The sequence below is a fragment of the Malaclemys terrapin genome, chromosome 9 (genome assembly GCF_027887155.1).
Source record: "Malaclemys terrapin pileata isolate rMalTer1 chromosome 9, rMalTer1.hap1, whole genome shotgun sequence".
Lineage (NCBI taxonomy): Eukaryota > Metazoa > Chordata > Testudines > Emydidae > Malaclemys > Malaclemys terrapin.
The window spans coordinates 58,076,523-58,103,779 of NC_071513.1; the positions used below are offsets into that span (position 1 = coordinate 58,076,523).

The 27,257-nt window shown below is 49.2% G+C and overlaps 1 protein-coding gene across 1 annotated transcript in view; it reads left to right on the plus strand.

Moving 5' to 3' along the window:
• The window catches only part of MYO7B (myosin VIIB), a 94,189-nt gene extending 67,035 nt beyond the window's left edge, over positions 1–27,154 (plus strand). The window contains exons 35-49 of the mRNA XM_054040408.1: positions 395–564; positions 1,273–1,457; positions 3,146–3,273; positions 3,877–4,034; positions 4,838–4,991; positions 8,909–9,064; positions 16,103–16,208; positions 16,658–16,771; positions 17,927–18,014; positions 19,204–19,310; positions 19,638–19,823; positions 21,341–21,457; positions 22,426–22,509; positions 23,652–23,771; positions 25,453–27,154. Coding sequence (XP_053896383.1) covers positions 395–564; positions 1,273–1,457; positions 3,146–3,273; positions 3,877–4,034; positions 4,838–4,991; positions 8,909–9,064; positions 16,103–16,208; positions 16,658–16,771; positions 17,927–18,014; positions 19,204–19,310; positions 19,638–19,823; positions 21,341–21,457; positions 22,426–22,509; positions 23,652–23,771; positions 25,453–25,542 — 1,963 coding nt within the window. The 3' untranslated portion in view covers positions 25,543–27,154. The remainder of the gene's footprint in view (positions 1–394; positions 565–1,272; positions 1,458–3,145; positions 3,274–3,876; positions 4,035–4,837; positions 4,992–8,908; positions 9,065–16,102; positions 16,209–16,657; positions 16,772–17,926; positions 18,015–19,203; positions 19,311–19,637; positions 19,824–21,340; positions 21,458–22,425; positions 22,510–23,651; positions 23,772–25,452) is intronic.
• Positions 27,155–27,257: the final 103 nt, after the last annotated feature.

Consider the following 27,257-nt stretch of genomic DNA (forward strand, 5'->3'; position numbering starts at 1 on the left):
AGTCAGTCCAGGGAAAGCTTATCCTTCCAGGTCAGGACTGAAGTGCATTAGTGTGAGTGAACCTTACATTGAATTAATTCACTGCTCACTCCAGGAGACGGATGCTCCTCAGTGCCTAGAATGAGGTAACTTTGTGGAGACACATGGGGCAGCTGAACCAACTTGTGGTGCTCTCAAGAGAGAGAGAGCGCCAGAGTTTCACTCACCTACTTCCGAGAAGTCGAGTCAGGAGCTCCTAACTCCTGTTAGGGCTAATGCATGCTCAGGAAGTTCCTGACCCTGTGTGGAGACTTTATCTGCCTTGAGCTGCAGATAAAGGCCTGTGTATGGATGTAGGACAAAGGTGATACAAGGTTTGCAGATGTTCCACTAACGAACCACTCTGGATCCGCAGAGCAGTGAAGTCTTTTGGGCAGAGCTGCACTCTCATCACGCTGCGGGCAGAGGAGTTTGTCCTGACATCTGTCCACAGCGTTGTCATCGCAGAGCTAGTGGTCCTGTTTCTGGAAGGACTGAAGAAGAGGTCCCAGTATGCTGTGGCCATGCAAGAGAGCAAGCAGCAAGGTTAGTCTGACAGCCCCTCTCTTGGGCAGGCAGAAGTCTTGTGAGAACCCCTAGTACGCACTCAAAAGAGCTAAAAGAGAAGCAGGAAAGCTCAGGGAGACAGAAACTTTACTCCAGGAAGAGCCAGTAATGAACACCACAATGAGCCGGCATCTCAGGCACCATAGTTCAGGCCTCCCTGAAATCAGCAAATCAACCTTCCTTCCCCCTTCGCTGATGTTGTTTGCTCCCTCTTGGACACCGCATAGTCCAGGAACTCCACCTGCCTGGACAGGAAGTGAGAGCCTGGCTATCTGGGGGACATTCTTCATAAGAGCTCCACAAGGGATGGAGATGGCTGTGGAATACCATTGACTGAGGGGGCGAAGGGTTAGGACACAAATGCCACATTCACTTAATTCTCATTCGTGAGCTCTTTTCCCTGCATCACTGCCAGTCCCAGGAACCCGTTCTGCTCCCATCACAATTAATGTAAGTTTTGCTATTGACCTCAGTGGGAGCAGGTGCAGGCTGCCAGAGGACATGTCAGTGACTGCTCCAAAAAGTGCTAGTGTATGATCAGCCATTGTTAAACAAATCACTTCCTACTGGTAACTGAGGCCAGGTCCTTGCAAACTCATTTCACTTGTCTTCATGATTGAAATCCCCTGCATTTTCTTCTGACATTATAGAGCCTGAATAGAATACTGCAGTTCTCTTTGTTTCCAGGGGACCCTGCCATTCTGCCCTTCAAGAAGGGGGACTTGCTGATTCTGACCCAGGACAAAGGGCTGGAAGCAAATCGTGGTGACTGGGCCTATGCTCAAAATGAAAGGACTGCCAAGACGGGGATTGTGTCTTTAGAAGCAATCTATATTATCCCTTCCATTGCAAAACCATCTAGCCAAGTGCTGGTAAGGAGCATGTGATGGGGACACAGACAGTAATAGAATGGTCTCCAGGCCTTATAGACCCAGGGTTGAACGACATGACAGTACTGAATGCGACTGTTCATTGGAATGAGTGGTCCTCCCAACTTGGACCAGGTTGATGCCTTTCATAGGAGCAACAAACGAGTCAGAATTAAATGCAAAAACAAAGACAAAACAAACAAAACCCTTAGTCCAACAGTGAGGATGATATTTCAGTTGCACAAAAGGAATAATATTCCAGATGATGGCACATACAGCAGCCATAACTCCATGTCCTCTGTGCTTTGTATGAATTTATACAGTTAATTGTAATGCATGGAAATGTGTGTACAGTTGAATTCCCAGATATTTGTGCTGAACGTTGGATTAATGCCACGATTTTGGATATTTTATTTCTGCCTTTTATAAAAAACCAAAACAAACCCCAAAGCCCCAGTGCATTTTTCAGAACTACATTATTTGTTGCAAATACAGTCACTGGATTTACTTATCCGACGGTTCCCCTCTTGCTGCAGGTTGGCTGATTGGAAATACAGGCCTACAAACGGATGGGAGTTGCTCCCATCTCAGAATGTTGTGTTAAAGGAACACACCTAACAGGCAGCCAGCACAAGTTTCACCCTAATCGCCATCTTCCCAGTGATTAATTGTCGATCCCAGTTTTAGAGAGTTGCTATATTTTGTACTGTACAAGTGGATTAAATGGGACAGTTTTGGGGCACACTTAACGCTAGGGCACCTCCTCCTGGCTGCTCTGGGGATTAGCTCCTTCCAGCACCCTCTTCTGCTGCTCGTACACGTGCCCTGCCGCTCCTTTCTCTGCAACTCAGGGTGCTCTCTCTTCATGGCTTGCCTTTTGTGGCTTGGTCCTCCACCTAGGTTAATATGGGCCTCCCCTTCCAGGATAGCAGACTCCTATCGGACAACTGTCCCAGGCAGGCTTTGTTCCACTGCCCAGTCTGTGCCACTTCCCCAGTGACTGGTAGGGGAACCCAGGGACCCTATGTCTAGCGACTGTGGTCTGCTTTTTCCAAGATCCTGTTGCTATGTCCCTGGACTCCTGCCTACATCTTCCGGCTTCCCCCTCTCTGGATTTACCAACCCAAACTCCCTCCTCTCAGGAAGTAACTGTAGACTACTCAATTCCATAGTCCCAAACAGACCTCCCTTCTCCGAAGCAGGGAGGGAGTAAGTGCAGACTATTTCCACTGAAGCCCCTTTCTGCTCCCCATTTCCTGGCTTTATACCAGACCCACCTGTTCCTTCTCAGGTGGGCTCCATCATCAATCAACCTTTCAATCCCTGGCTCCTCACCAGATGCAGCCTAGCAGGTTAATTAACCTAATTTAACCTGCTCTGGCTTGTGCAAGGGAGGACTCCTCATCCCAGGGACCTACTGAAAAAGATGCATCAGACAAAAAGGAGGTGGATTTCTAATGAGTGCTGTGCTGGCATTAGTCAAGACTGACTCCAGTGCTCGCTGTTGGTGTTTGTGTCTGCATAAGAATGTAACTCAGCTGCTTTCTTGAGCCTCTGCAGATTCCTAACACTATTGCAGCAGAGAATAATTGGGCGTGGTGTACAACGCCATCTGTGGGTATCCAATGACAATAACGTCAAACGGTTTGCGCAGAGCCCTGTAATAGTGCGAAGTCTCTGTGTATTTCCAGAGCTTGCTGATGATGTCACCCGATCAGAGGAGGTTGGCATCACTGAATTCCCGCACGGAGGAGGCAGAGGAAGAGGAAGTGAAAATGAAGCCCTACACGCTTGAGGAGTTTTCCTATGAGCACTTCAGGTAAAGCTCCCCGTACCTGGTGAGACTGCTCCATGCAGGACTCTGGAAAAAGGGTTCATGTCTGGCTGAATGAAACAAACCCTTTAATCCTACCATGGAGGTAGCAATGATTCCATAGCGGAACACACCTCTGAGCTACGTTTCCGCTTACTTACTTGTAATGAAGCTGACAGTGGAGTGACTCCCACTGGGTGGAGATTCTGACCCAGGAACTCCTAGTTTCTCCTATCTGCAGGGTTGCAAAGGCCAGACTAGGATGGTCTGAACTATAACGCTCTTCCTTCCACATAGCACTATTCTTAGCTCCAGGATTTGCCATGTTATTAACACAGAACTGGGACATGCAGTCTCCTCTCGGGTCCCAGCAGAGGGAGGAAAAATAGTTTTTCAAATCTCTGATGTCTTCTGTGCATTCCTTCTGCTGATATCAACAAGGATGTGTGGTCACAGTTCATTCCCAGGTCCTGGCAGTCCCATGTACAGTACTAGCTCACCTCTCTGGCATAGAACATGGTCACAGATTAGTCTTCACAGTGCTGGCCTCTTGTTTAATGTTACTACTGATCTAATAGGTCAGAGTGAACTATTTCTCTTTCCATTCAGGGTTCCTGAAAAGGAGTCCATCAGCAAAGCTGTCCTCCACAAATCCCGTGGGCGCAGCCAACTGTGGGCACTCTCCAAGGAACCCCTGAAGCAGCCCTTACTGAAGAAGGTGTGTGCAGATCCAGAACTTCGGGACCTTGCTTGCCAGGCTTTCATTGATATCCTTTCATCTTCCCCCTCAGCTGGGCGGAGCTGTGTTACTGGTGGGGCAATGGAAAACCTGCCAGCAGTGATCCATGTCTGTCTCACTTCCTTTAGTCTCGTATTCCAGCCATTGTAAATGGGGGGTAGCTATATAGAGCACATGGGGTTAAGAGAGCCTCATCTTTCCCGAAAATGGAAAAACTGTTCAACTCTGCTCAAGGGCTCAGCAGCCCCACTGTGGCCCACCATGCAGGGTACATCCCGAGGGTCAATCCAGCTAAGAGGATCTTGAGGGAGCTGCTGCTAGAATGCACATACAATATGCCAGCAATTAAGTAATTCCACTTAGAAAGAGTGCGGTTTCCTGCATGATTCCAGAGCTTCTGAACTGTTGGGTGTCCTCCTTCGAGGGTCACGCAGCTAAAGCCATGGGAGTCATGCGGCTGAGATGGCTGTGCTTGTGGAGAAGGTACAAGGAACAGAACAGGGTTCCTCTCATCAACACACACCAGGAGTCTCCCAAGAGCCCCTGTGGAATAATCCCAGGAGAGGCATTCTGGTACAGAGGGTGACAAATCCATACAATTATTAATGGTGGCTGTAAAAGCAGGCACAGCTCCTAGCTTGCTGGTGGCTATGCTGGGAAGAGAAGGGGTAGGTTCCAGTGGGGAGCACAGCCAGGGGATATGACTGGGCCTCATGTATCTATTGCTTGATTGGCAATGAAGCAACGCCCAGCACCTTGACCAGGATTTGCCCCAAGTCTCTGCTGATTATGTGTCCTTCCCATGAGGACAGTCCTTAACTGTGCCTTCACCCATCATGAAGTTCATGGGAGACTACCCCTCGAAACAGGCACGGTCCTCCATGGAGCTCACTGACCAGATATTCGTGGCAGCCATCCAGGAGGAGGTGCTGCAGGATGAGATCTATTGTCAGATCATGAAACAGCTGACCGAGAACAGCAACAGGTACCAGGCCCGTGTGCGTCTGGCCCCATCCTCCAGTACATGAAGGGTAACTCCAATCCAAGATCTGGGGAGCTTCTGTGCTGTAGCGAGCTGGAATTCCTGCAGCAGCTGTAGCAGGAGGGAATATCTGCAGGACCGGCAGCTGCAGCACCCTATAAGAAGGGTGTGATGGATTGGACACCCTCCCCTCTCAGCACTATTGGCTGGTGCTGGTGGGGAGCAAATGTGACTGTGGAGGCCACATCCCTTCCTGAGATTCTAGTACTGCAGCTTTACTCCCTAGGGGACTGTGGCTGTCTGTGCAGGGGAGTGAGGGGAGAGCCTTTTCCCCTCAGTGCTGGCTATGTAGCTGTGAATGGAGATACAGTCCTAGAGGTGTGTGCCTTTATAACCGTTATATTAGGGGATAGGTTGTCCCGCTCCGCCTTCCCATCCAGCCCCCCCCCCAAGTTCAGCTTCCCTGCTGTAAGGGTCATGTTAGCACACGGTTGTCACTAGATCTTCTGTTGGCTTCCCCTCATTCTGATTGTTATGTATTACTTTACAGCGCCTTGCAGAATAGATGGATTGCCCCAGGGTCCCTGCCCAAAGAGCTTGCAGTGGAGTCTCAGACAGGACTCGGGGCAACAAGACAACAGAGTGAGGCAAGGTGGGAAGGTTGGGTCACAGCAGTACGGTTATGTCATGCTGACTCACTTCACGGAGTCAGGACAGAAATGGGTCCTTAAGGAGTGAGGGGATTTGAATGAGGAGAGGTCTCCCAGTCCAGGGAGGACATTCCACGTGCAGGGAGCTGCAGGAAACAAGGTATGGAGATGTCTGTGCAACAAAGCAGCAAGAGATGCACTGAGTCCGGCATTGTTAGCAGAGCAGGGTGGGCAGAGGCAATACGCCTGGGGCCAGACTGTCAAGAGAGCTCAGCTTCCATTTAAGCATCAGAGTTAGTGGCTAGTGTTTTCCAAAGAGATCAACAAGGTGAGCTGCTGGGGCCGGAGCAGGTTTGAGAACAAGGCCCCATGAGATGTGAAAGCAGCCCCCAAGCAACTTCCTGTCCCAGAGAAACGGGCTCAGGAGGCTGTTGTGTAAAACAAATCAACAAGATTAATACATGTGAGACCAGCACGTTCTGTTACATCATTGCTATTGTTTCCTCTAGTAGCAATCATCGATAATGGGTCAGAATCACACTCCCGTGTGATAAGTGGAATGTACGAACATAGGCAAGAATAACCATTTCAGAACAAACATATACACAGCATGTACTTGAGATGGTTCGCTGTCTTGGGGCAGGAATTTGCTTACACCTCATTGTCATGTAAATAGCTTGTAAATCTAAACTGTTTCTAGGTTAACATTTGGCCTCACAGTTGTAGACGTTGGTGACATTCCATGGATCACAGCCAGTACCACAGTGTTACTGTGATTTCTAGAACTGCAGGCTGTCAAGACAACACATTACACCTACCATCATAGACCATGCACCATGGCAGTCCATCCAGGCGGGCTGGGCACAACTCCCTTCAGAGATCATTAGTGCCACTTTGCACACTGCTCATAAGGATTTAAGAATTACACAAGGCATAATGATCAAACCAGATCACTTTGGAAGGGAGCAAGGCAGCATGATCTAGTGGTTAGAGGATGAAACGGGCAGGCAGGATTTCTAGATTCTTTTCTTGATTGCATTTGGCTTGCTGTGTGACACTGAGCAAGTCTCTGAATCAACCTGTGCCTCAGTTTCCCCATCTTTAAAATTGTAGTTAGTTACCTATTTCTCAAGGGTGTTGTATGGCTCAATCTCAGAAAGAATTGCTATAGAAGTGCAAAGTATTATTATTATTTCACCAACAGAGTTTGCCAGCCTGCAGTGTTGCATCAGTGCTCTACCATGATGGTGCTGCAAGTGGAATGGTGGTGTACTTTGCATATAAATAGCTGTATAATGGTGTAGGAGTGTGTGGCTGTCCCTCCCCGTCAATCTCGGAAGAAGGCCACACCCCCTCGCTCTCAGGTCCCTCTCTAGACAAGGATTACTGGGGCATTAGCCATCTCTAAGCCCCTGGCCCTCTAGGCAGGGCCAAGTGGCAGGTAGTCCAGGGCCCTGGCTGCAGGCAGAGCACAGCACCACACATCCCATGGGCTCAGGCAGACAGCAGACAAACGCAGGCCTCTTGACCTAAAATGGGGAGACTGCCACCCCAGGGGTGGGGTTGCAGGGGATAGGGGAACCCCGGCCCACCCTACTCCACCAGGTCCCAGCCCAGGGCCCTAACAGTGGCAGAGGACTCTGCCACTGGGTCAGTGGGGATCCTACCACAACACGCTGACCAGTACTTAGGCAACACCACAACCAGAGTACAGTCTGGTGTCCCTGAGCTACTTCCTACACTCCTCTCGTGCTGTACCTGTGTCTTGGGGTTGTCCTCAGTCTCCCTGGGATACACTGCTAAGGCAGTTCCAGCAACTCCTCAGTGTCCCTGGCATCAGGTAGCTGTGGCAGCTCCTCCGCATCCTAGATGCTGTCAAGGTCTCTGTTGGACTCGAGTCCCAGCAGCAGGCGAGAGGCATCCATCTCCTCCAGTGGCTCCAGCCCAACTGAGCTAGAGGGCCCACCCTTTATACTTCCTGCCCCGCCCCTCTGCTTCTGGTGGGGTAGTTGTGGGTGACCTGGCTCCATCCATGAGGGAATGGGTGGCGGTCCCTCCTTGGCAATCTCAAAGGCCAGGCTCTCTCACTACAAATGGTATTAATACAGGTTTTCTAATTATGATACTAGTGCAGTTCCTCCTTCATTCCACCACTTTAGCCCTAGCTATTATCCACTGTGTCACTGTGGTAGAAATAAGCAATCCCTGGAACAGCAAGGGAAACAAATGTTGTTCCTTCCAGACTGGTGCACTATGGACCAAATTCTGCCCTCATTTACATGGGTGTAAATTCAGAAACACTCATCACTGAAGATCCTCCAGATTTATACTGGTGTAGCTGCGATCAAAATCTGGACCTCAGAAAAGTGACTGTGTAAAAGGGTCAAATCAACTTCCTTCACTGACCAAACTGGCTCATGACTCTTAGCAGTTCAGAGCCATCACCGTGACTGGAACTGGAATCTGTTCTGTTTCTGGCCTCATCAACAGAGTTCCAGCTGCAGAACCATTATTACTGGTGATGCTGTACAAGCCAGCAGACCCCAGAGTGACTAACAGTTTGCAGGGCTGGAGGTTAGATGTACAGTGCGTGAATTGAGCAAATTTGATTGAGAGTCACTGGGAGATGATAATCATGGAACCCCACCATGCCGTTGATACTGTCCCTTTTCAGAGTAGAATTGTATGCTCAGAAAAATCAACTGCAAGGCAAGTGCCTGCAGAGGTGCTGGAACAATCTGTACAGTGGGGGTGCTGAGAGCCATTGAACCAAACTGTAAAGCCTGTATCTGACAGAAACCACTTCAAGCCAGGGGGTGCTGCAGCACCCCTAGTTCCAGCACCTATGCGTGCTTGTGTTATGGGCAATGGGGCGCAGCTGGAGGAAGATGAATGCAAACAGTGTGCTACAAAAAATATTTAACACTATCCAAATAAATGTGAGTTGGTAGCACTCCATGAACATAAGCACCCAATTGCTTTGCAGGAGAAAGCCCCAGGGATTCAGCTGCCACGATAGTCTTGAAGCTGGAGCTCATTCTTATTCATGAGATTTGCAACTGTCATGAATAATTCATTAGCCTGGATTTAGCATGATCTCTGCCATTGTACAGTGCTAGCCTGCTGGGTTCTGCATGCAGGCTCTGGTGACTGGCTCCTCTCACTGGGAGTGACACAGTGCTCTATTGTGAGGCCATATTTCTACACAGGGCTTCTCGTCTCTATAGCTAGTGCATGGTTTGAGGAGTACCGGCTGTTTTGTGTTTGCAGGTACAGCGTGAACAGTGGCTGGCAGTTACTCTGGCTCTGCACTGGCCTGTTCCCTCCCAGTAAATCACTGCTGAAACATGCCCAGAAGTTCATCGAGACTCGTCAGAAAGAGACCCTGGCTCTGGACTGCAGCCGGAGAATTCAGAGGATAATGAGGTAAAGAATTGCCAACCACAAGAGTTCAAAAATCATGAGTCAGGCCCCCAAACATCCTGAGACGGGGTTAAAAATCATAAGAGGGTTTAAAAAAAAAAAAAGAGACAGTTTTGGGTGTTTTCTTTTGCCTTCTGAATTCGGAGCCATTAGGGAGCACTCCGGTCACATTCACAACCATGAAGGCTAGACACTTTTAAATGGAAGCTGAGATTCTCACAGAATCACATAACTCCAGGAGCTGGGGCTTTATGAAAAACACCAAATATTGTGAGACTTGTGATAAAATTGCAAGAGTGGACAACACTGAGATTCCCTTTTAGGATTCCCCGGATCATACAGAAATCACCAGGTTTCTCTTTCCCCTTCAGCTGCAAATGAGGGTGTGTTTTGATTCTGTGGTATCCAGACAGTAAACTCAGTGTATGCCCCCCTCTTCATTTGCAGGTAAAATGTTGGGTTAAATTCACTATGCTGTGACTCCAGTGAAGCTGATGAAGTCACACACTGTGTAAATATGGCTCTGTGAACCAGAACCATGCTGAGAAGAGTAGCAACATCTGAGTGGGGCCCCATGCAGCATACATCCTGCTCAATAGAGATGCCAGTTGCACCCGTATCTTTCACCCTGCCGCTGCCTGGTCATCTACACCAATGCAATTCTCATTCTCACTGGGTTGCGTTACAGTTACACCCATTCTGCACTGGTCTGAGTGACATGGGGGCAGAGCAATGGGGTATCAGGCTCATAATACCTCTGGTGTACGGAGGGGGCAGGGTGCTTAGGTGTACAGCAGGTACAGAAAGCCTGCTCTGCAGCCAAAAGCTGATGCATTGTGAGGCGGAAGCAGGGCTATGATCATGCCCTGCTTCACCCTGACATGCATCCTGTTCTAGCAGGACATTGGTCTGCTTCCCTTATCGCCCCAGAGCACTAGCAACCCCCTGGGGACTGCTGTGTGTGCATGCGTCTCTCCTCTGCGTCTCGGCCCCTCAGAAAAACCACAGGAGCTGAGGGCAAAGCCCAGATACAACAAGCGGGAGGGACTGAAATCCTCTTTTGGTTGGTGTCATGAACGTGACGATGGCTGTCACAGAAACTGAAGTGGTTGGTGGGATCACGTGAGCTGAGGGGGAAGGTCTCACTGGTTTCCTCCAGAGCTGTTCTGAGTTACCTGACCTGTCACTGCAGCGAGCTGGTGCTGTGGCATCAGGGTCAATCAGATCTGTGGCGTGACACGCCTGTATTCCATGCCATATGAACATATGTAAGTTTAATCGTCACACTGTCTGGAGTGGCTCATGACTGTGAGTGCCTGCGTGAGGGCAGACTGTCTAAAGCAGGTCAGACACTCCTATCTGATGTGATGTTCTATAATTAGATTACACCAAGCCAGTAACAAATGTGAACTCCTAGGTCACTATAACAGTCTTACCAAGGAGTCACAAACAGGCCCCTGAGATTCTCCAGTCTATCTTGCCACCCAGACAAATTTGACTTAGTGATAAGTGGTCACTTACACCAAAAAAAAAAAAAAAAAATCACACCACATTGTTTGTTTCCAGTCCCAAGAGACCAGTCACTGACCTCAGATCAGCTGGCACTTAGATCCTACATCAAAGCGAACACCTGTAGCCAATCCTGTAATAAACTGGCTAAAAGGTTATTAACTAGGAAAAAGAAATGAGTTATTTACAGGTTAAAGCAAGCAAACATATACATACCAATGAGTTACTGTTTAAATCCTAAGCGGGCCAGAGTTGTAGTAACCTGTCAATTCAAAGCATCTTTCAGGGCGGACCCAAGACACAGCCCTTGGGGAGCTCTGGCTTCAGTTTAGAGTCTCTGGCCCTGTCAGTATTCAAACAGCCAAAAAGATGGAAAATTTTCTCGTGACTTTATTTCCTTCATTCAGCTTCCAAGTCCACAGGATAAGCTTCCCTGCACGTAGCATTTCCCAGGTGTGATAGGGCCATTAACCAACCCTTTGTAGTGCATGCTCCTGGATGGCCCATCTGATTTTGACAAAAAGAAGAACAGGAGTACTTGTGGCACCTTAGAGACTAACAAATTTATTAGAGCATAAGCTTTCGTGGACTACAGCCCACTTCTTCGGATGCATATAGAATGGAACATATATTGAGGAGATATATATACACACATACAGAGAGCATAAACAGGTGGGAGTTGTCTTACCAACTCTGAGAGGCCAATTAATTAAGAGAAAAAAAAAAAACTTTTGAAGTGATAATCAAGCTAGCCCAGTACAGACAGTTTGATAATAAGTGTGAGAATACTTACAAGGGGAGATAGAGTCAATGTTTGTAATGGCTCAGCCATTCCCAGTCCTTATTCAAACCGGAGTTGATTGTGTCTAGTTTGCATATCAATTCTAGCTCAGCAGTCTCTCTTTGGAGTCTGTTTTTGAAGTTTTTCTGTTGTAATATAGCCACCCGCAGGTCTGTCACTGAATGACCAGACAGGTTAAAGTGTTCTCCCACTGGTTTTTGAGTATTTTGATTCCTGATGTCAGATTTGTGTCCATTAATTCTTTTGCGTAGAGACTGTCCGGTTTGGCCAATGTACATGGCAGAGGGGCATTGCTGGCACATGATGGCATATATCACATTGGTAGATGTGCAGGTGAACGAGCCCCTGATGGTATGGCTGATGTGATTAGGTCCTATGATGATGTCACTTGAATAGATATGTGGACAGAGTTGGCATCGGGGTTTGTTACAAGGATAGGTTCCTGGGTTAGTGGTTTTGTTCAGTGATGTGTGGTTGCTGGTGAGTATTTGCTTTAGGTTGGGGGGTTGTCTGTAAGCGAGGACAGGTCTGTCTCCCAAGATCTGTGAGAGTAAAGGATCATCTTTCAGGATAGGTTGTAGATCTCTGATGATGCGCTGGAGAGGTTTTAGTTGGGGGCTGAAGGTGACAGCTAGTGGTGTTCTGTTATTTTCTTTGTTGGGCCTGTCTTGTAGGAGGTGACTTCTGGGTACTAGTCTGGCTCTGTCAATCTGTTTTTTCACTTCAGCAGGTGGGTATTGTAGTTTTAAGAATGCTTGATAGAGATCTTGTAGGTGCTTGTCTCTATCCGAGGGATTGGAGCAAACTGTCTGTACTGGGCTAGCTTGATTATCACTTCAAAAGTTTTTTTTTTCTTTTTTTTTTTTTCTCTTAATTAATTGGCCTCTCAGAGTTGGTAAGACAACTCCCACCTGTTTATGCTCTCTGTATGTGTGTATATATATCTCCTCAATATATGTTCCATTCTATATGCATCCGAAGAAGTGGGCTGTAGTCCACGAAAGCTTATGCTCTAATAAATTTGTTAGTCTCTAAGGTGCCACAAGTACTCCTGTTCTTCTTTTTGCGGATACAGACTAACACGGCTGTTACTCTGAAACCTGATTTTGACAGTCCTTCTAACTGGGCAGCAGGGAGAAAGGGGTTCACAAGCTCAGAGCAAATCTTTTCAAAGTTATAACACATTTCCCTATACTACAGAATACTGACATTGCAAGTGAGATTAATGCATGCTGCAACTTACAAGCATTTCATAAAGTCTGAACACTAACTACATTCTGATAAGACTAATACCTATTTTGAGCAAAACTAACATATAGGTGAACGAGGCTGGTCTCCAGCTATGAGTTTGCTAGTTCTTAGTGAACGGCTGCAGCCTGGGCAAGAGCTGGTGCCTGGCCTGCCAGTGTCAGACAGCTTCCCCCTTTCCTCACACTCTCCAGCCCCAGTTCATCCTGACCCTGGTTGTTACAGCTGTTTGTTCCAAACAGACTTTCTTCCCAGCCATTTCTCCGTGCAGATCTTCCAGCTCGTCTTCCCCCCCCACCCCCCATCTCTAGGAGTGGGCCCCGTGTCTAGTCCCTTCCCCCTGCCTTCCCTGGCCCAGACTCGGTTGGAATGCTAACGTGGCTGCTTTGCCTGCTCTCAGTGGGTGGCATTGTACAATTAGGGGAAACGTCACTGCAAAGTGAATTTCCCTTTAAATTGCCTGACCAACACCAGGGCGGGAAAGCTATTCATTGCCTTGTCTTCTGAGGGACTGAAAGTCTCCTGCCTCCCCCCAGAGTGTGCCATCCTTCCACAGGGCACTGCTCAGCTAGACGGAGTTTCTTTAGCTGGGAAAGGCAGCTTTTTATTAAATGAAGACGGTATCCATTAAGTTGCCCAGAGAGCGGGAGGAGGGTACCAGAGCGTGTATGTTTCAGAGGCTGTTTCTTCTCCTGCTCGGTCAGTGCTGATTCTTCTCCCACCAGCCCATGGGGAAGGTGGGCTTCCTAAGACTCCCCTAAACTCTGGAGAGGGGATGCCAATCTGGGCTTCTGGAACTATCTCTGGTACTCCAGGGCTGCACCTTCTTGCCATGGCTCCTGGGTGGGGAAAACCAGGGCTGGCGTCCCAGCAGGTGCTCAGGGTACCTTTCCTCCCCACCTAGGGTTACCATACATCCAGGTTTTCCCAGACATTGCCTCTTGTTCGATCCTCCACACTCGGTCCTGACGGATTTTTCAAATAAGAGATAATATCCAGGTGTTTTAGGGAGCAGACCTCGTCAATCCTGATAGGTCCCTCCCCTTCATCCGCAACTGAGTGTCCCTTGCAGCTGCCAGATCCCATCCACCAGGCTCCAGCTCTCAGCAGGGAGGTGCTAACTGATGGCTGGTGCTGCATCCCTGGGTCTGCACCAGCTGCCCTGCCACCATGACAGACGGCGACACTGCTCCGCTCCCCCACCACCTTGAGAGAGGCCCCAGATACCCCCTCTCAGTACTCACACAACCCCTCCAGCACCTTCCCAGGTACCGCTCCCAGTACTCACACACATCCCCTCCAGCACCTCCCCAGATACCCCCCCTCTCAGTACTCACACACATCCCCTCCAGTACCTCTCCAGGTACCGCTCCCAGTACTCCCACGTAACCGTTCCAGCACCCCCCTAGATACCCTTCCCAGTACTTACATATACCCCTCTAGCTCTCCCCAAATTCCCTCTCCCAGAACCCCCTCTCTCCCTCCTGCTTCAGCAGTGTCCTCTTTTTGGGACCCTGAACCATGGCACCTCTTTCCCAATCCCTTAGGTCCCTAGATCAGGATGCAGGGAGAAGTGGCCCGTGCTGCTGCTATCTGACCCTAAGCCAGGCGAGAATGACTGAATCCTGGTGAGCTGAACGGGCACAGATGGCTGGCTCGTATCAACAGCCGTGCTGTTAAGCAAATGTTAGGTTCAGTTTTCCCCTCCTTAACTGACATTCACATTTTACTAAATTAGAAGAAATGAGGTTTTAAAAACACCAAAATAACTCCGTTCGGTGGGTAAGAGGCCAGGCCAAATTCTTCTCTTAGTCACTGTGGGTCCCCCCATCCCACGTCTCCTCATTGATCTGGCTGGCCACAGCAAGCCGGGTCTGCCCCACTTCTCCTCTCTACCTGAGCTACTCCACAAAGTGCAGGAAACAGAGAGAATAGCAGCACCCTAAAACAGTGGGCTAGCTTTGTCCCTTCTGTGCCTCTGTTGAGGTCTGGACTGAGTCAGACCCAGCTCCCCTTACCTTAAAGTGTAGCTCTACCTGCAGTGTGACTCTGAGCAGGGTTGGCGTGGAAGTGTATTCCACAATGCCAATTTCACAGTTGATAGGTAAAAACATAATGCTTCTAACTGTAACCCTTCTGCCCATCTGAGTTGGCAGCAACAAGGGCCGGGTTCTGTATCTAGGGGTTCCGCCGCAGCCTTCACCACGAGCTGCTCCGCTGCACTCCACCAGCTGTCCCGTGAGCCGCTCCCGCTGTCCACGAACTGCTCTGGCAGCTGCTCCGCTCTGCTCACCAGCCTGTGAGCTGCTCAGCTCTGCTCCACTTCAGCTGTTCCTTGGGCCGCTCCCACAAGGCTCTGCCCTGCTCACCGACCTGTGAGTTGCTCAGCTCCACTCTGCTAGCTGCTCCACCAGCCGCTTAGCAATATAGCTTCAGGCTCCCCCACTAGTTAACACAGCACTCAGTGATCTCAGCTCTTAATAATTTTAGCTCTTTTGTGATTTCAGCTCTTAGCAATAGTAGGGGAGCCCCAGTGCTAGTGCACCATTAGCCCAAAGTGAACTCAGCTCAGCAGCCTGTAACTAGACTCCTAATGGAAAGTTAGCTCTGACATTCAACAGTGGAGAGAGGAGGTAGTGCAATTGGTGTTTCAAACCCTCAAAGAGGGCCCATACCATCAGATATAAATACCTGACCCCATCCTCTCTCCCTTCACTGGCTTTTGTAACCCATGCCCCTTGTCAAGCAAGTGCTACTTAGGTAATGGTGAAGAACTCACTCAGTCCTTCTGTCATACAACAGGTTCACTGCCCTTGATTCACAGAATCAGGGTAACAAAACTTTATTCTTCCTGCCCCAATAACAGAGAACTTGGGGATCCCACACCAGCCAAAGTAACCACTTTGAGTTGCTGTTGTTTCCTGCCAGGCGAGTGGGTGTGCCTATGCAAACAAGATCAGCCCCTGGAGTTCTTTTCCACACTCGCCATAATTCACCACCAGATGTCAGCGTAGAGCTCATCCTGACTCTGCTTACGTCACAGCCCTTCCAAGCTGGGGGCTTAGTGGCACCTGCATCATTAGCTGTATTAAAAATTCTGCATTGGAATCGCAGTTAAATTCTTTTGACGATGCATGAAGCAGAATAGAATCTAGCTCTCTCACCATGGTCTCGCAAACAGGAGGAAAAAATTACGTTAGCTATTAAAGACAGAAGCTAAGATGCCGAATACACACAAATGCCATTTTTATCTGGCCACTTTGCAGAGTAGAATGGCTTTTTAATGGATGATCCAATCAACCCACACATCCTTGCTCTGTTAATATATTTAACATGCTTTAGGACCATAGGTGCAGTGGGAAACTCTCCTTTCCCAAAGCCAGAGTGCTGGGGTCTTTGCTTCAGTTTAATCTCACTCTGCAAATCCCCAGGGGGATGAGTGAATGTCCAGCTCTGAAGTGCCTTGGGTTGTTGTTTTCCAGGAGTGGCTCTCGGAAGTGGGCTCCCCATAACGTGGAGGTGGAGGCCATCCAGCAGAACATCACCAAGATCTCGCACAAGGTTTGCTTCCCTAACAATACAGAGCAGGTGAGAACTCCCTCTTTTTCCCACCCTTGACTTATTTGATTCATGTTGGGCCACATTTCAATGGAGTATGGTGCTGCTGTGTGCAGAACAGTGGCTGAATCGGACTCTTCATTTGGTTCATAAGATCTACCTCGACCAGTGGTGGGCAACCTGCGGCCCACGGGCTGCACGCAGCCCGTCAGGGTAATCCGCTGCTCCCATTGTCCGGGAACAGCAAACCGCGGCCACTGGGAGTTGGGGAGGAGGGGGACCATGCCTGAGGATGGTCAATGTAAACAAAGTGTCTCACGGCACGCCAGTGGATTACCCTGACGGCCCGAGGGCCGTAGGTTGCCCACCACTGACCTAGACCCACAGAGAGTTCTGAGTTGTCAGCGCAGCTGAATCTGTTGCCTCTAAGCACCCCTTTCTTCCTAGTGCATTCCATCAGGGCCTCTGTTATGTTTTAGGTGTTTGAGGTGGGAACAAACACCAGAATCCGGAACCTGTGTCAGACCATTGCCTCCAAACTGCAGCTGAGCTCCTGGGAAGGATTCAGCCTCTTTGTCAAGATCGCAGACAAGGTAACTCCGCTCAGGTGCGCTACAATGGACCGTGGCAGGGAAGTCTGACCTATGAGGAAAAGCTAAAAAGACAGGACATGTTTAGTCTGGAGAGAAGAGGATGGAGGGGGGAGCTGATGAGTCAAATATGTTAAGGGCTGTTATACAGAGGATGGTGATCAGTTGTTCTCCATGACCACTGAAGGTAGTAGTGGTAGTAATGGGTTTACCCTGCAGCAAGGGAGATTTAGGTTAGATATTAGGGAAAACTCTCTAACTATAAGGATAGTTAAGCACTAGAATAGGTTTCCAAGGGAGATTGTGGAATCCCCCGCATCACTGGATGTTTAAGAACAGGTTGGACAAACACCTATCAGGGCTGGTCTAGGTTTACTTGGTCCTTGAAGGCCTTCCGAGGTCCCTTCCAGCCCTATGTTTCCATGACTCCATGAAGGTGCAAGGTGGTTTAGGACCTGTGGTCTCTGTGGGTAACATCCCTATGTGAAGATGAGTAGTTGGGAACAGCAGGGGAGAACATTGAGGGCCACACTCCTGTATCGGGAGGAGAAAGATCACTTACTGCACACTGCTGTGGTCAGATCTTTTTCATGCTTAGGGTCGGACCCTGCGAGGTGTTGGCCTGTAACTCCAGTTGGCTTCCATAGTGATGGTGGGTGCTCAATACCACCCTTGAATTAGCTCATCCCCCAAAAGCCTCTCTGACTCAAGCTGAAGCCAGGCTGTTGGTGCTGGCAGTCCAGCAGGTCTTCCCTCTCCTTCTAGTGCCATTTGATCTTTGTGCACCAGGAGCAATAGATAGTCTGCAAAGCGCTGAGCTCCAGGGGAGAGGAGCCCTGTGTCTGCCAATATTGCAGCAGCAGGAGCTGGCGGAGAACAGGGAAGGCAGCTTCCATCTGTTTTAAGGGCAAGCAGCCAGGGAGGAGGGAAGAAAAGAATAAACAGAGTAAAACTCCAATGAGAGAAGGACACTTCCATTAGCCTTCCCCCTACTCCCCCCCCCAATCTCTCCTCTCATTTCCCTTTGCCTCTGATCCTTCCCCTCCATGCCTGTGCTTTCGCTGTCTGTACTGTTGGCAGGAACAGTTCAGGCCATACTGACCTTCACTGTCTCTGGGTGATGCAATTTCCTTCCTCCCATTGCTCTGCATCTTGCAGGTGATCAGTCAGAATGAGGCCGACTACTTCTTTGACTCCTTACGGCAGGTTACTGACTGGACTCGGAAGAACAAGCCAGGGAAAGATGGTAAGGAAAGGGATCTACTCTTGGTGGCTGTGTTAATCTGTAGCAGAGCAGTGGGTGAAAAGCAGGATCTATTCATCCTTTGTGAACGTCTGATTGGTGGGCTGGTAAAACCCATTTCTGGCATAGTGTTCGTGTGCATCATTGGTGTCGTTTGCCGAGGTACTAGGAACCAGCTGACCTGGGGCGGCCAGGACAGGGTTGTTAAAGACAGTGGAACTGGTCTGTATATGGGTAGCGGTGGCTGACTTTGATACCTTTGAGTTTCTGCATCTGTAACGTGCTGACTCGTGGATCTGATGATTGCAAGTTACAGTCTGGGACTTGTGCATTGCCAGACCCAATGTCACCAGGTACACACATCAAATACTACACAGGCTCTCAATATAATTCAGTTCCTTGCTTCATTAGCAGCTTGTTATGTGGATTATTCTGGCAGCCAGTTTAATATCTGAGCCCATGTTATCTTGTATTGTTTAGGGAAAGCACTTATGGGGTTAAATCTGATTATAATTCTCCCCCTCCCACACTTAAGCTTGTAGTTCTAAATTTGGGTTGAACTCAAATTCCACCCACTTTTCTTGCTAATTTCTCCAAAGGACTGGGGTCACAATTGCCAAATGTGGCCACTGACTCTCAGTTGCTCATTTGGAGATATCTGGAACCCCGTTGTCTGAAGCGCTGAGCAGGCAAGCCTGTCGACTTGGAGTTACCAGGAGATGTGCCTGCTAGCACTCGGAACATCAGGCCAGAGGGGTCAAATACAGGCACCTAAAATCAGCATCTCCTCTCACAAAGGCAGCTGGCAGTGAATGCTTGGTAGGAGAGGTGGCAGGAATTGCTCACTGTGATGGGGTAGGATCCGGACATAATACACACAGCTAAGGAGCTCTGCCATTTCTTGCCATTCCACGAAGCAGTGTACACGTGGGACTGTCATTCCCTTCCCTCCATCGCATCAGCTCGCTCCTGTTATAAACCTACAGCGACTGACAGTAACAATAGTGCAGGCTTCATTTGCCAGGATCTTTAACATTATTTCTATAAATAAATCAAACCTACAAAGTACAATAGCCCTGAGCTATGTGGACCCATCAGAACTGGCCTCAGGGAACAGAAGCATTGACCCAAAAGGGCTACAGTTCCTTAGAGGATGACCTGGGGAGCACTGACAATGTTGTTGTTCCCGTAGGGGTTGCTGTGGCTGTGACTTACCAGGTGTACTTCATGAGGAAGCTATGGCTGACTGTAACTCCCGGGAAAGACCTGAAGGCTGACTCCATCTTTCATTACCACCAGGTAACTACGTCTCTAGGGAATGGCCAGTAAGGGAACTCATGTCATGCAGTGTGATCAGGGCGATATAGTGGAGAAACCGATCCTGCCGGAGTATTTATTTCTCCAGCTCAGACAGGGCAGCCACCATCATAGCTCCAGGGGCACACACAGATTTTAAAACACATAATAATCAATTTGGCATCTGTCAATATAAATTTACCCTTCAGGGCTGGCCTTTTCCGGGGGCTTGATCTGTGAGGCCTGCATCTCCATTTCACAGTCTCTGCCTGGCTTGGCCCATATTGGCCACAGACCATTCTGCACAGATTCACTGCTTATGCCTTCCAGGAGCTGCCCAAGTATCTGCGAGGATATCACAAGTGCTCCAAGGAGGAAGCTGTCCAGATAGCAGGGCTGATTTATAAGGTCCGTTTTGACAAGGATCGATCGCAGCAGGCAGCCATCCCCAAGATGCTGAAGGAGTTGGTGCCAGACAATCTGATCCGAGCGATGGCTCTGGAGGAGTGGAAGAAGGTAAAAGCCCCTACACCTGTGCTTGAGGCAGCCAGCCGGTCCTGCTCCTCACGCTGCCGCGGCTACTCTTTTACACGCCCAGCTCGCGGAGAGCTAGCGCGAGGATGGCTCCTCAAGCTGGGAGTCAGGCCGCCAGCTCAAAGTGCAGCCGTAGCCTGTTCCTGTTTATAGCCAGATTTTGCATCCTCTAAATAATCCTCTGACATGTGCCTGTGTCCCCAGAGCTGTGCAGTCCTCTCAGAGACCACCCCAGACATAGGCGCTGACTCTGTGGGTGCTCCGGGGCTGGAGCACCCACAGGGAAAAATTGGTGGGTGCAGAGCACCCACTGGCAGCTCACTTCTGCCTCCACTCCACCTCCTCCCCTGAGCGGGCCACCGCGTCCTGCTTCTCCCCCCTATTTCCCAGCACTTGCACCGCGAAACAGGTGTTTCGCGTGGCAAGCCTGGGGGGGAGGGGTGGAAGAGAAGGAGGAGGAATGTGGCACGCTTGGGGAAAAGGTGGAGCCAAGGCAGGGATTTGGGGAGGGATCCAATAGGGGCAGGGAGGGGGCAGAGTCGGGGCAGGGGGCGGGAGCACCCATCGGCGCCAACAAAAGTTGGCACCTGTGACCCCAGACCTCTTCATTTTCTGTGTCCACCATGGCTGGGTGGACGGACGCTCAGTTAGGAAATGTCATTGGATTTGAGAGTTAACTTCATCCACATCAAAGCCGGTTCACATAATCAGCCTTTCATGGGTAGCCAGTTATCATGTAGCAGCCAGAGGCAGTATACACACCTCTGCGCAATTCATAACAAACAGGACAAAGACCCCTCAGCCCTACCAGGCAGAGAGAAGGGTTGGATGGCTGCTTGGCAGGGAATCAGAGGGTGTATGCATTGACAAGAGGTGCCAGGGCACAGCTTGTCCTACCCATTTGTATAGGACAGGTGAGACTTGCTCGTGGAGGCAACAGTTCCCCTGTGTTTGACTCCCACCCTGACTCAGCCACTCCCTCTGGGGCACCTGCTTCTGCAGGGTCTCATCCAGCCCCCTGGAGAGAGGACAGACAGGAACTGCTAGGAGCTCCCCCTCCCTACATGAGCTTCACTTTCTCTGCCCCAGGCCCAGCGGAGGAGGAGAGCTGGGAGCCCTGGGTGGAGTTTTCCCACTGTGCTGCCTGGAGGCCAAGCCAGGGAAGCTGCTGGGCCAGGTGACCTTCACTCAGGCCTGGTGGGGAGCTGCTGGTCTGGGAGGATCTTCAGTTCCCATTGCTGGAGTCCAGGGCAGAAACCTGGGTAAGGGGAGCTGCTGGGCGATTTCCACCTTCCTTCCTCGTGGCAGCTGCAGGAGACCCCGGGGCTCCCCTCTTCTTGCAGGCATAGGTGCCCCTTGCTGCCTTGGGGTGATGTGGCCACGTGACTGATCCTGCAGTGTGATGGGTGAGTGCATATCTGCAGGACAAACCCTGGGTGGGGGAAAGCCTGCCCCCACTCTCTCACTTACTGGGGTGCATGTGTCCCTTTTCTATACAGAATATCATTGGCGCCTACAGCAAACATGAGGGCAAAACAGTGGACGAGGCCAAGGTTGCCTTCTTGAAGCTGATCCACCGGTGGCCCACATTTGGGTCAGCCTTCTTCGAAGTGAAGGTGTGTCTAGGCGGCTTCTCATTTCGCGTGCACTAATGGTTCTGCCAGGGGAGCACCAGGTGGGGTGCGCTCATCTGCCAAATGGGAAGCTATTCCAGCCCCCACCCCTCCTGCCACCTGCAAGAGAGGGGGAGAGACTGTGGGAACACATTAGTGAGGGAAAGCAAAACTCATTTCTTTCCTTGTGGTGAGGTTCGTGGTCCCTGCCCTCTTGTGAGAGCGAGTCAGTAGTCTAGTTCCAGCTCCTGGGAGAGCTCTGGTTCATGAAACTCCTCTGTCCTGTTCACCACTCTTCTTGTTCCGGTGAAACATAATTGTCATAGGGGGCCATGGTGGCACAGGGAGAGGTGCCCCCTCAGGTATCCAGGGCCACTCCCCATGGGGGTGCTTGAACTGAATTCTTGGTTGGTAGGAACCAGTGCAGAGAGGAGCACAGGGGGAGGTGTTCGGTGACTGGGGTCAACTGCTGCATTATATATTCTTTGGAGACCTTTGATCATGTAGGTGCCTCCCTAACGTGAATGCAGTGTTCTGGGTCCTGCTGCCCTCAACCTAATGCAGATGCCTTCTACTCCTTTCTTCCCCAGCAGCAGTGCACACTACTAACCTTTTCTGCCACAGTCCCCCTCCAATCTCCCATCATCCTCCACAGCTTGGCCCTCAACACATTTTGGTTTGTGCAGTACCAGGAAGAGTGTGCCGCAAAGCAGAGTGAGAGAACTACTGCCCGATAGCCCAGAGCTAGCAAACTAGATCTGCCTTTAAACAGCCATTGTGCAAGTCTTCGGTATGGTCTCAGAACAGTCACCCTTGGTAATGGTTACATGGCACTTTCTGAGCTTGTTGCCTCAGTGTTAATTTGATAGTGACAGTAAACAACATTGGGGAAAGTTGAAGGTCTCTGCGATTAATAGGAATCTTCATTCGCCTCCTCACAAACACTCGCTTATTTTGTTCCTGATCACCAGCAAACCTCCGAGCCAAGTTTCCCAGACATCATACTGATAGCAGTCAACAAACAAGGAGTCTCGCTAATACACCCCAAGACCAAGGTAAGAGTCACTTCTCCAGCGCTTGGGGGACGCTGCAGTCTGGCTCTCTGGGAAATGCAGGCTACCTCAGCTTGGCAGCTCTAACGAAGGATCCCCTCACTGGCCAGGCCCATTAAGGAACAAGGGATAGGACCTTCTACTTGGATCTTAGGAGGAGATAAACAGAGCCCCTATTCTTGTTCTGGGAAACTGAAGGATGGGTGGTGCCCAAAATCACCGCTTGGGATTAGAGCTGCTGTTCCAAAATAATTCAGGCAATTGCTACAAGCAATCTCTGCCCGGGAAAGGAAAGACTTGATGGCAGCTGTAAAGGGGAGTGGTGGCAAGAAGGATATGCGATGAGGAAGGAGCAATCCCCAGCTGAAGGCGTATGGCCAAGTGGATGGAACAGATAGTAAGGAACCAGCTTTAGGGAATTAGTGGCAGGAAAGCTGAGCTGTCTACAGGACAGCAAATACGTAGGATGGAAAGAGACAGGTAATCAGACTGTAGGCCTGTCAGTGTAGTTGGCTCTATCAAGCCTGCAGAACAGGGCCATGTCTACACTGCAATAGACCTGTGGCTGGCCCCGCTCAGGTAATTTGGGCTGCAGGGCTATAAAATTGCATTGTAGATGCTTGGGCTGGAGCAAAGGCTCGGAGACCCCCACGTAGGGGCGGGGTCCCAGAGCCTGGGCTGCAGCCCAAGCCCAAACATCTTCACAGCAACTTTATAGCCCCACAGCCTGAGCCCAATTCAGCTGACCTGGACCAGCCGCAGTGTAAAACATACCCTATAAATTCTTATTGTGAATGTCACCATGTTGCTTTTTACAAAAAATAAAGGCACTGGTGTATCCAATGGCTTAATGGCTACTAACATAAGCAGCAGCATGGCATGGTAAAGGCTAACAGTGAACAACAGTCTTCCAGAAACCCAAAACCGCAGGGATCAGTTGCTCTGTGCAGGAAGGGAGGATTATGCTGTGCTGCTGTTTGGGGCATGAGCTGAATTCAACAGCTGTGTGCCAGTCCCTAACGGAAGGCATTAGGAGATGAAAGGATACACTTGCGTTACTGGAGTGCTTTCTCTAACCTGGCACAATCTGTTTTCCTTCCGAACTGTTGCACTGTTTGGTTATTTATGTCTCTTTCTGCCTGCAGGACATCTTAACAGTTTACCCCTTTAATAAAATCTCGAACTGGAGCAGTGGCAGCACATACTTCCACATGACAATTGGAAACCTGGTGCGGGGAAGCCGGATTCTGTGCGAGACATCTCTGGTGAGGAGCCTCACTGTCCCATACATGTTCTCCTCCTCAGTTTTCCCTTTCTTCTTATGTCTATAAGCATCACAGATACCTGGTGTAAGGATGCTGATGTACATGAAAACAGCCAGAAAAGGAAGGAGACCCTGTAACAGGGCCGCCTTCGTTCTGCCTGTCTCAGTCCACAGATTACACAGAGACCCTTTTGCTGGTTCAACGCCCTGGGCAGTTTATGTACAGTTGCATCCCACCATCTTCACAGGATGCCTAAGACCGTTCCCAAGCAGAGGAGAGCACTCTCTCACTCCCTCTTACTGCCTGCTTCCCTCCTGTGCTCTTCCTTCATGTGCCTATTTGGGGGCTTTTGGCTAATAGGCCTTTCTGCCCTGCTCCACCCACAAATTAGGCACAGCCTTGCATAGTCAGCTCCAATCTGCTTTGCCTGATTGGGGCGGCTGTGAAGAGTGCTGACTCAGGTCTTTATACCTAGCCCTTTGTCACAAGCACACTGCTTCCTGCCATGACTGGCTTTAGGCTTGATGGAGATGACAAGAGCTTTCTTTCGACTCCCTGCAAAAACAGTAATTGTTCTTCCAGCTTAACTGACAAACTGTCTCGCAGGTCAGAAGCAGATTGGTGCTCTATGGCACCAGCTGCAGTGGAGGAGTGAGTGATGGGTTGAAGCCAAAGTGAGGGGAAAAAAGTAGCACTTGCCCCCGTTCTGCCAGCAAACCAAGCTTCCCCTCCCTGAGACACCAAAATGAGACTTCACTCAGCTAGATCTTTGTAATACAATTACAGCCCTGTACTTTTCACAAATACAAAATAAAATGAAAATCAATATATAAAAAACCTCTCATCCCACAGTGGTGGCTCCTGTGCCAGGGAGCTGGGCCAAGCTCTCCTCTCCAGGCATTGTGACCTGGTGCACGGAGTTGCAGTGCAGCTCAGATTTGGCCTAGTCAACCCTCCATTGTGACCGGGGAGGGCAGTTGGGTCAAATTTGAGTGAGTGGTGTTGTGACCCCTCCCTAGGGCCTTCTAACCCTCCTGGTGAAAGTGTCATAACACAAAAATCCTGAAAAGTAATTTATTAAAAAAAAAAAAAAAATTCACAGAGTTTGAAATATGATCTTCCTTTTCTGGTATGCTTTGATCAGCAGCGAAATGATTTAGCAGTACTGAGACCTTGTCATTAGATTTCAGAGTCAATGATCCATTTAAATGAATGGGGAGTCCCATTTCTCCCAGAAGTCTTGTTTCAGGCTGTCTGCAAGACTCAGGCAAGCATCACTGCATGGGTTTATAAGGGCTCGTATTGTTAAGGTTACCTTTGCAAACGTAAGGACTAGTGACTTGTATATGAAAGCTGAGATTCTGAAACACAAGATGGCAGCCCACAATGTAAAACATTAGTTTGCTGAACCACTACAAACCAACCCCGTTTGATCACTAGACCAGGGACCACATGGCTTCTTGCAGTGTACGCAGCACTGCTTTTAATAGCGCTACTGTAGTAACACCAACTGGAGCCATGGAAAAGAATTATCTGAACGACGTTAGGAACTGGGAGAGGAGGTAGACATAAGGGACAGGTACAGAGGGCACACAGCTTGGGGAACAACAACTCATGTTGCCAGCTGGCACCTTCTAGAGTTCTTTTCAAGAGACTAGGTTAAAGTTTCTCTCTCCTGCAGGGTTACAAAATGGATGACCTGTTGACATCCTACGTACAGCTGCTAATGAACGCTGTGAACAAGCAGAGGAATCCCCGCCTCCCTGCCTGAGGGTAGAAGCCTGCAATTCATATCTGTGCCAAACAGCCTCCATTTCATATCCCAGACCAAAACCCCTTTTAACACTAGTCCTGCCAATTAAACCTCTGATCACACCCATTCTTCAGAAAGCCACGCTGGTGAAGTACTGCCACAGGGGAAGCACAAATGAGCACACGCTAGCTAACATTTTAAGCTCTCCTGTTCTAGACCCAATGGACAAATTCAATATGGATTATAAACGTTCCAGCGTTTTCCTGGATTTCAACATGGACACAGCCCTCAATTAATACATGAAAAAGCAGTCTGAAAACCTCTTCAGATCTACTATGGTGTCCTCCATTCTGACAGGGACATGCCCCTCCAATTCCTTCCTCCTAGCAACATAGGACATAACTTCAGTCTTCTAGCATTAGTATACTCACAGTAATAGCCATCCTATTCTGCTATTATGGGAGAAATTGCATGGCTCCTGGACAGTTCAGGCTGGTAAGCCATACAGGGCTTTGCAGAAGGGAAGAACCATTTCTCCTGTAACATGGTTATTGTCTGCTGTCTTGTTGCCTTAGATAAGTTGTGAGCTAGTGCACTTCCTTTTGTGTCCCCTTTGGTAACTGCACCTGGGTGTCCCCCAGCCTTCCTTTCTCATAAGGAAACAGCACAGTGCTCCCCAATATGCATGAACACACACTGATTCGGGCTGTTATTAAGGGCTGATTCTGGACCCTTACACTGACAACTCCCTATAAATACTACTCAATGTGACTCAGGGTTGCACAGGATTGAGCCTATAACACACAGAACTCTTTTGAAAGAGCCATTTTCCTGCTCTATAGAAGTGCTCCTAGCCTGGAGTTATGTAGACATTCTTTCAGGAGACAGAATTCCAATTAGTTAATTTTATTGGTTTTCATTTCTCTTGATCTTTCTCCAACTTCCTGTTTGGCAGACAGCTTGAATGGTAAAGCCTGATTCAGAGTTTGTCTATGGAGGAGCATGTGATGAACAACTCCTGTCAGCAAGAGAGAACTTTCTCACAATAAGAACTGCTCAGAGTTCAAAAATCCTGGGAGGTAACCTTGCCCCTACACTACTTTCCAGTACTAGAAGAGCAAATACTTATCCTTCCCAAATCAGAACCACCCTCCTGTGACCACAGGACATGTGGTGCTTTTAGTGCATTTACACCAAGTTCCTTGAGGCATGGTTTGACAGTGCTGGAAAAGCAGTGCTGTTGAATCTCTCGTTCTAGTTTGCCAATGTATGGACAATGGGCTTCGTTGTCCCTTGGACGTCTGCGTGTAACACAGCCATTAATGGGAGGATTGTACATTCACTGCAGGGAGAATAGGGCCTCAATATCTCTATGCATCTAAATGAGTGCCACACTTTTCAGAATAATTGATCTTTTTGCAACCAATCAGATATTCCCAATGCAATGTCCATTGCCAGCAATGGATGCTTTGAGACTACCAATGTCAAGGTGTTAATGCTGGCATCATACCTTTGAATTCAATTTAATTAGATATAGTATCTGATAAATGTTTTATATATTGACTCCGTACTGAAATCTTTGCAGCCAAACTATTCTGTTTCCTGTTTTTAAATAAACTGTTGCAGATCAGTGATGACAACGTGGTTTCTTTCTTCCACAAGTCTGGTGAGTGCTCTCCCAACCTCAATATAATCTGAAAACCTCTCCAATAGCTTATACTACCTCTGCATTA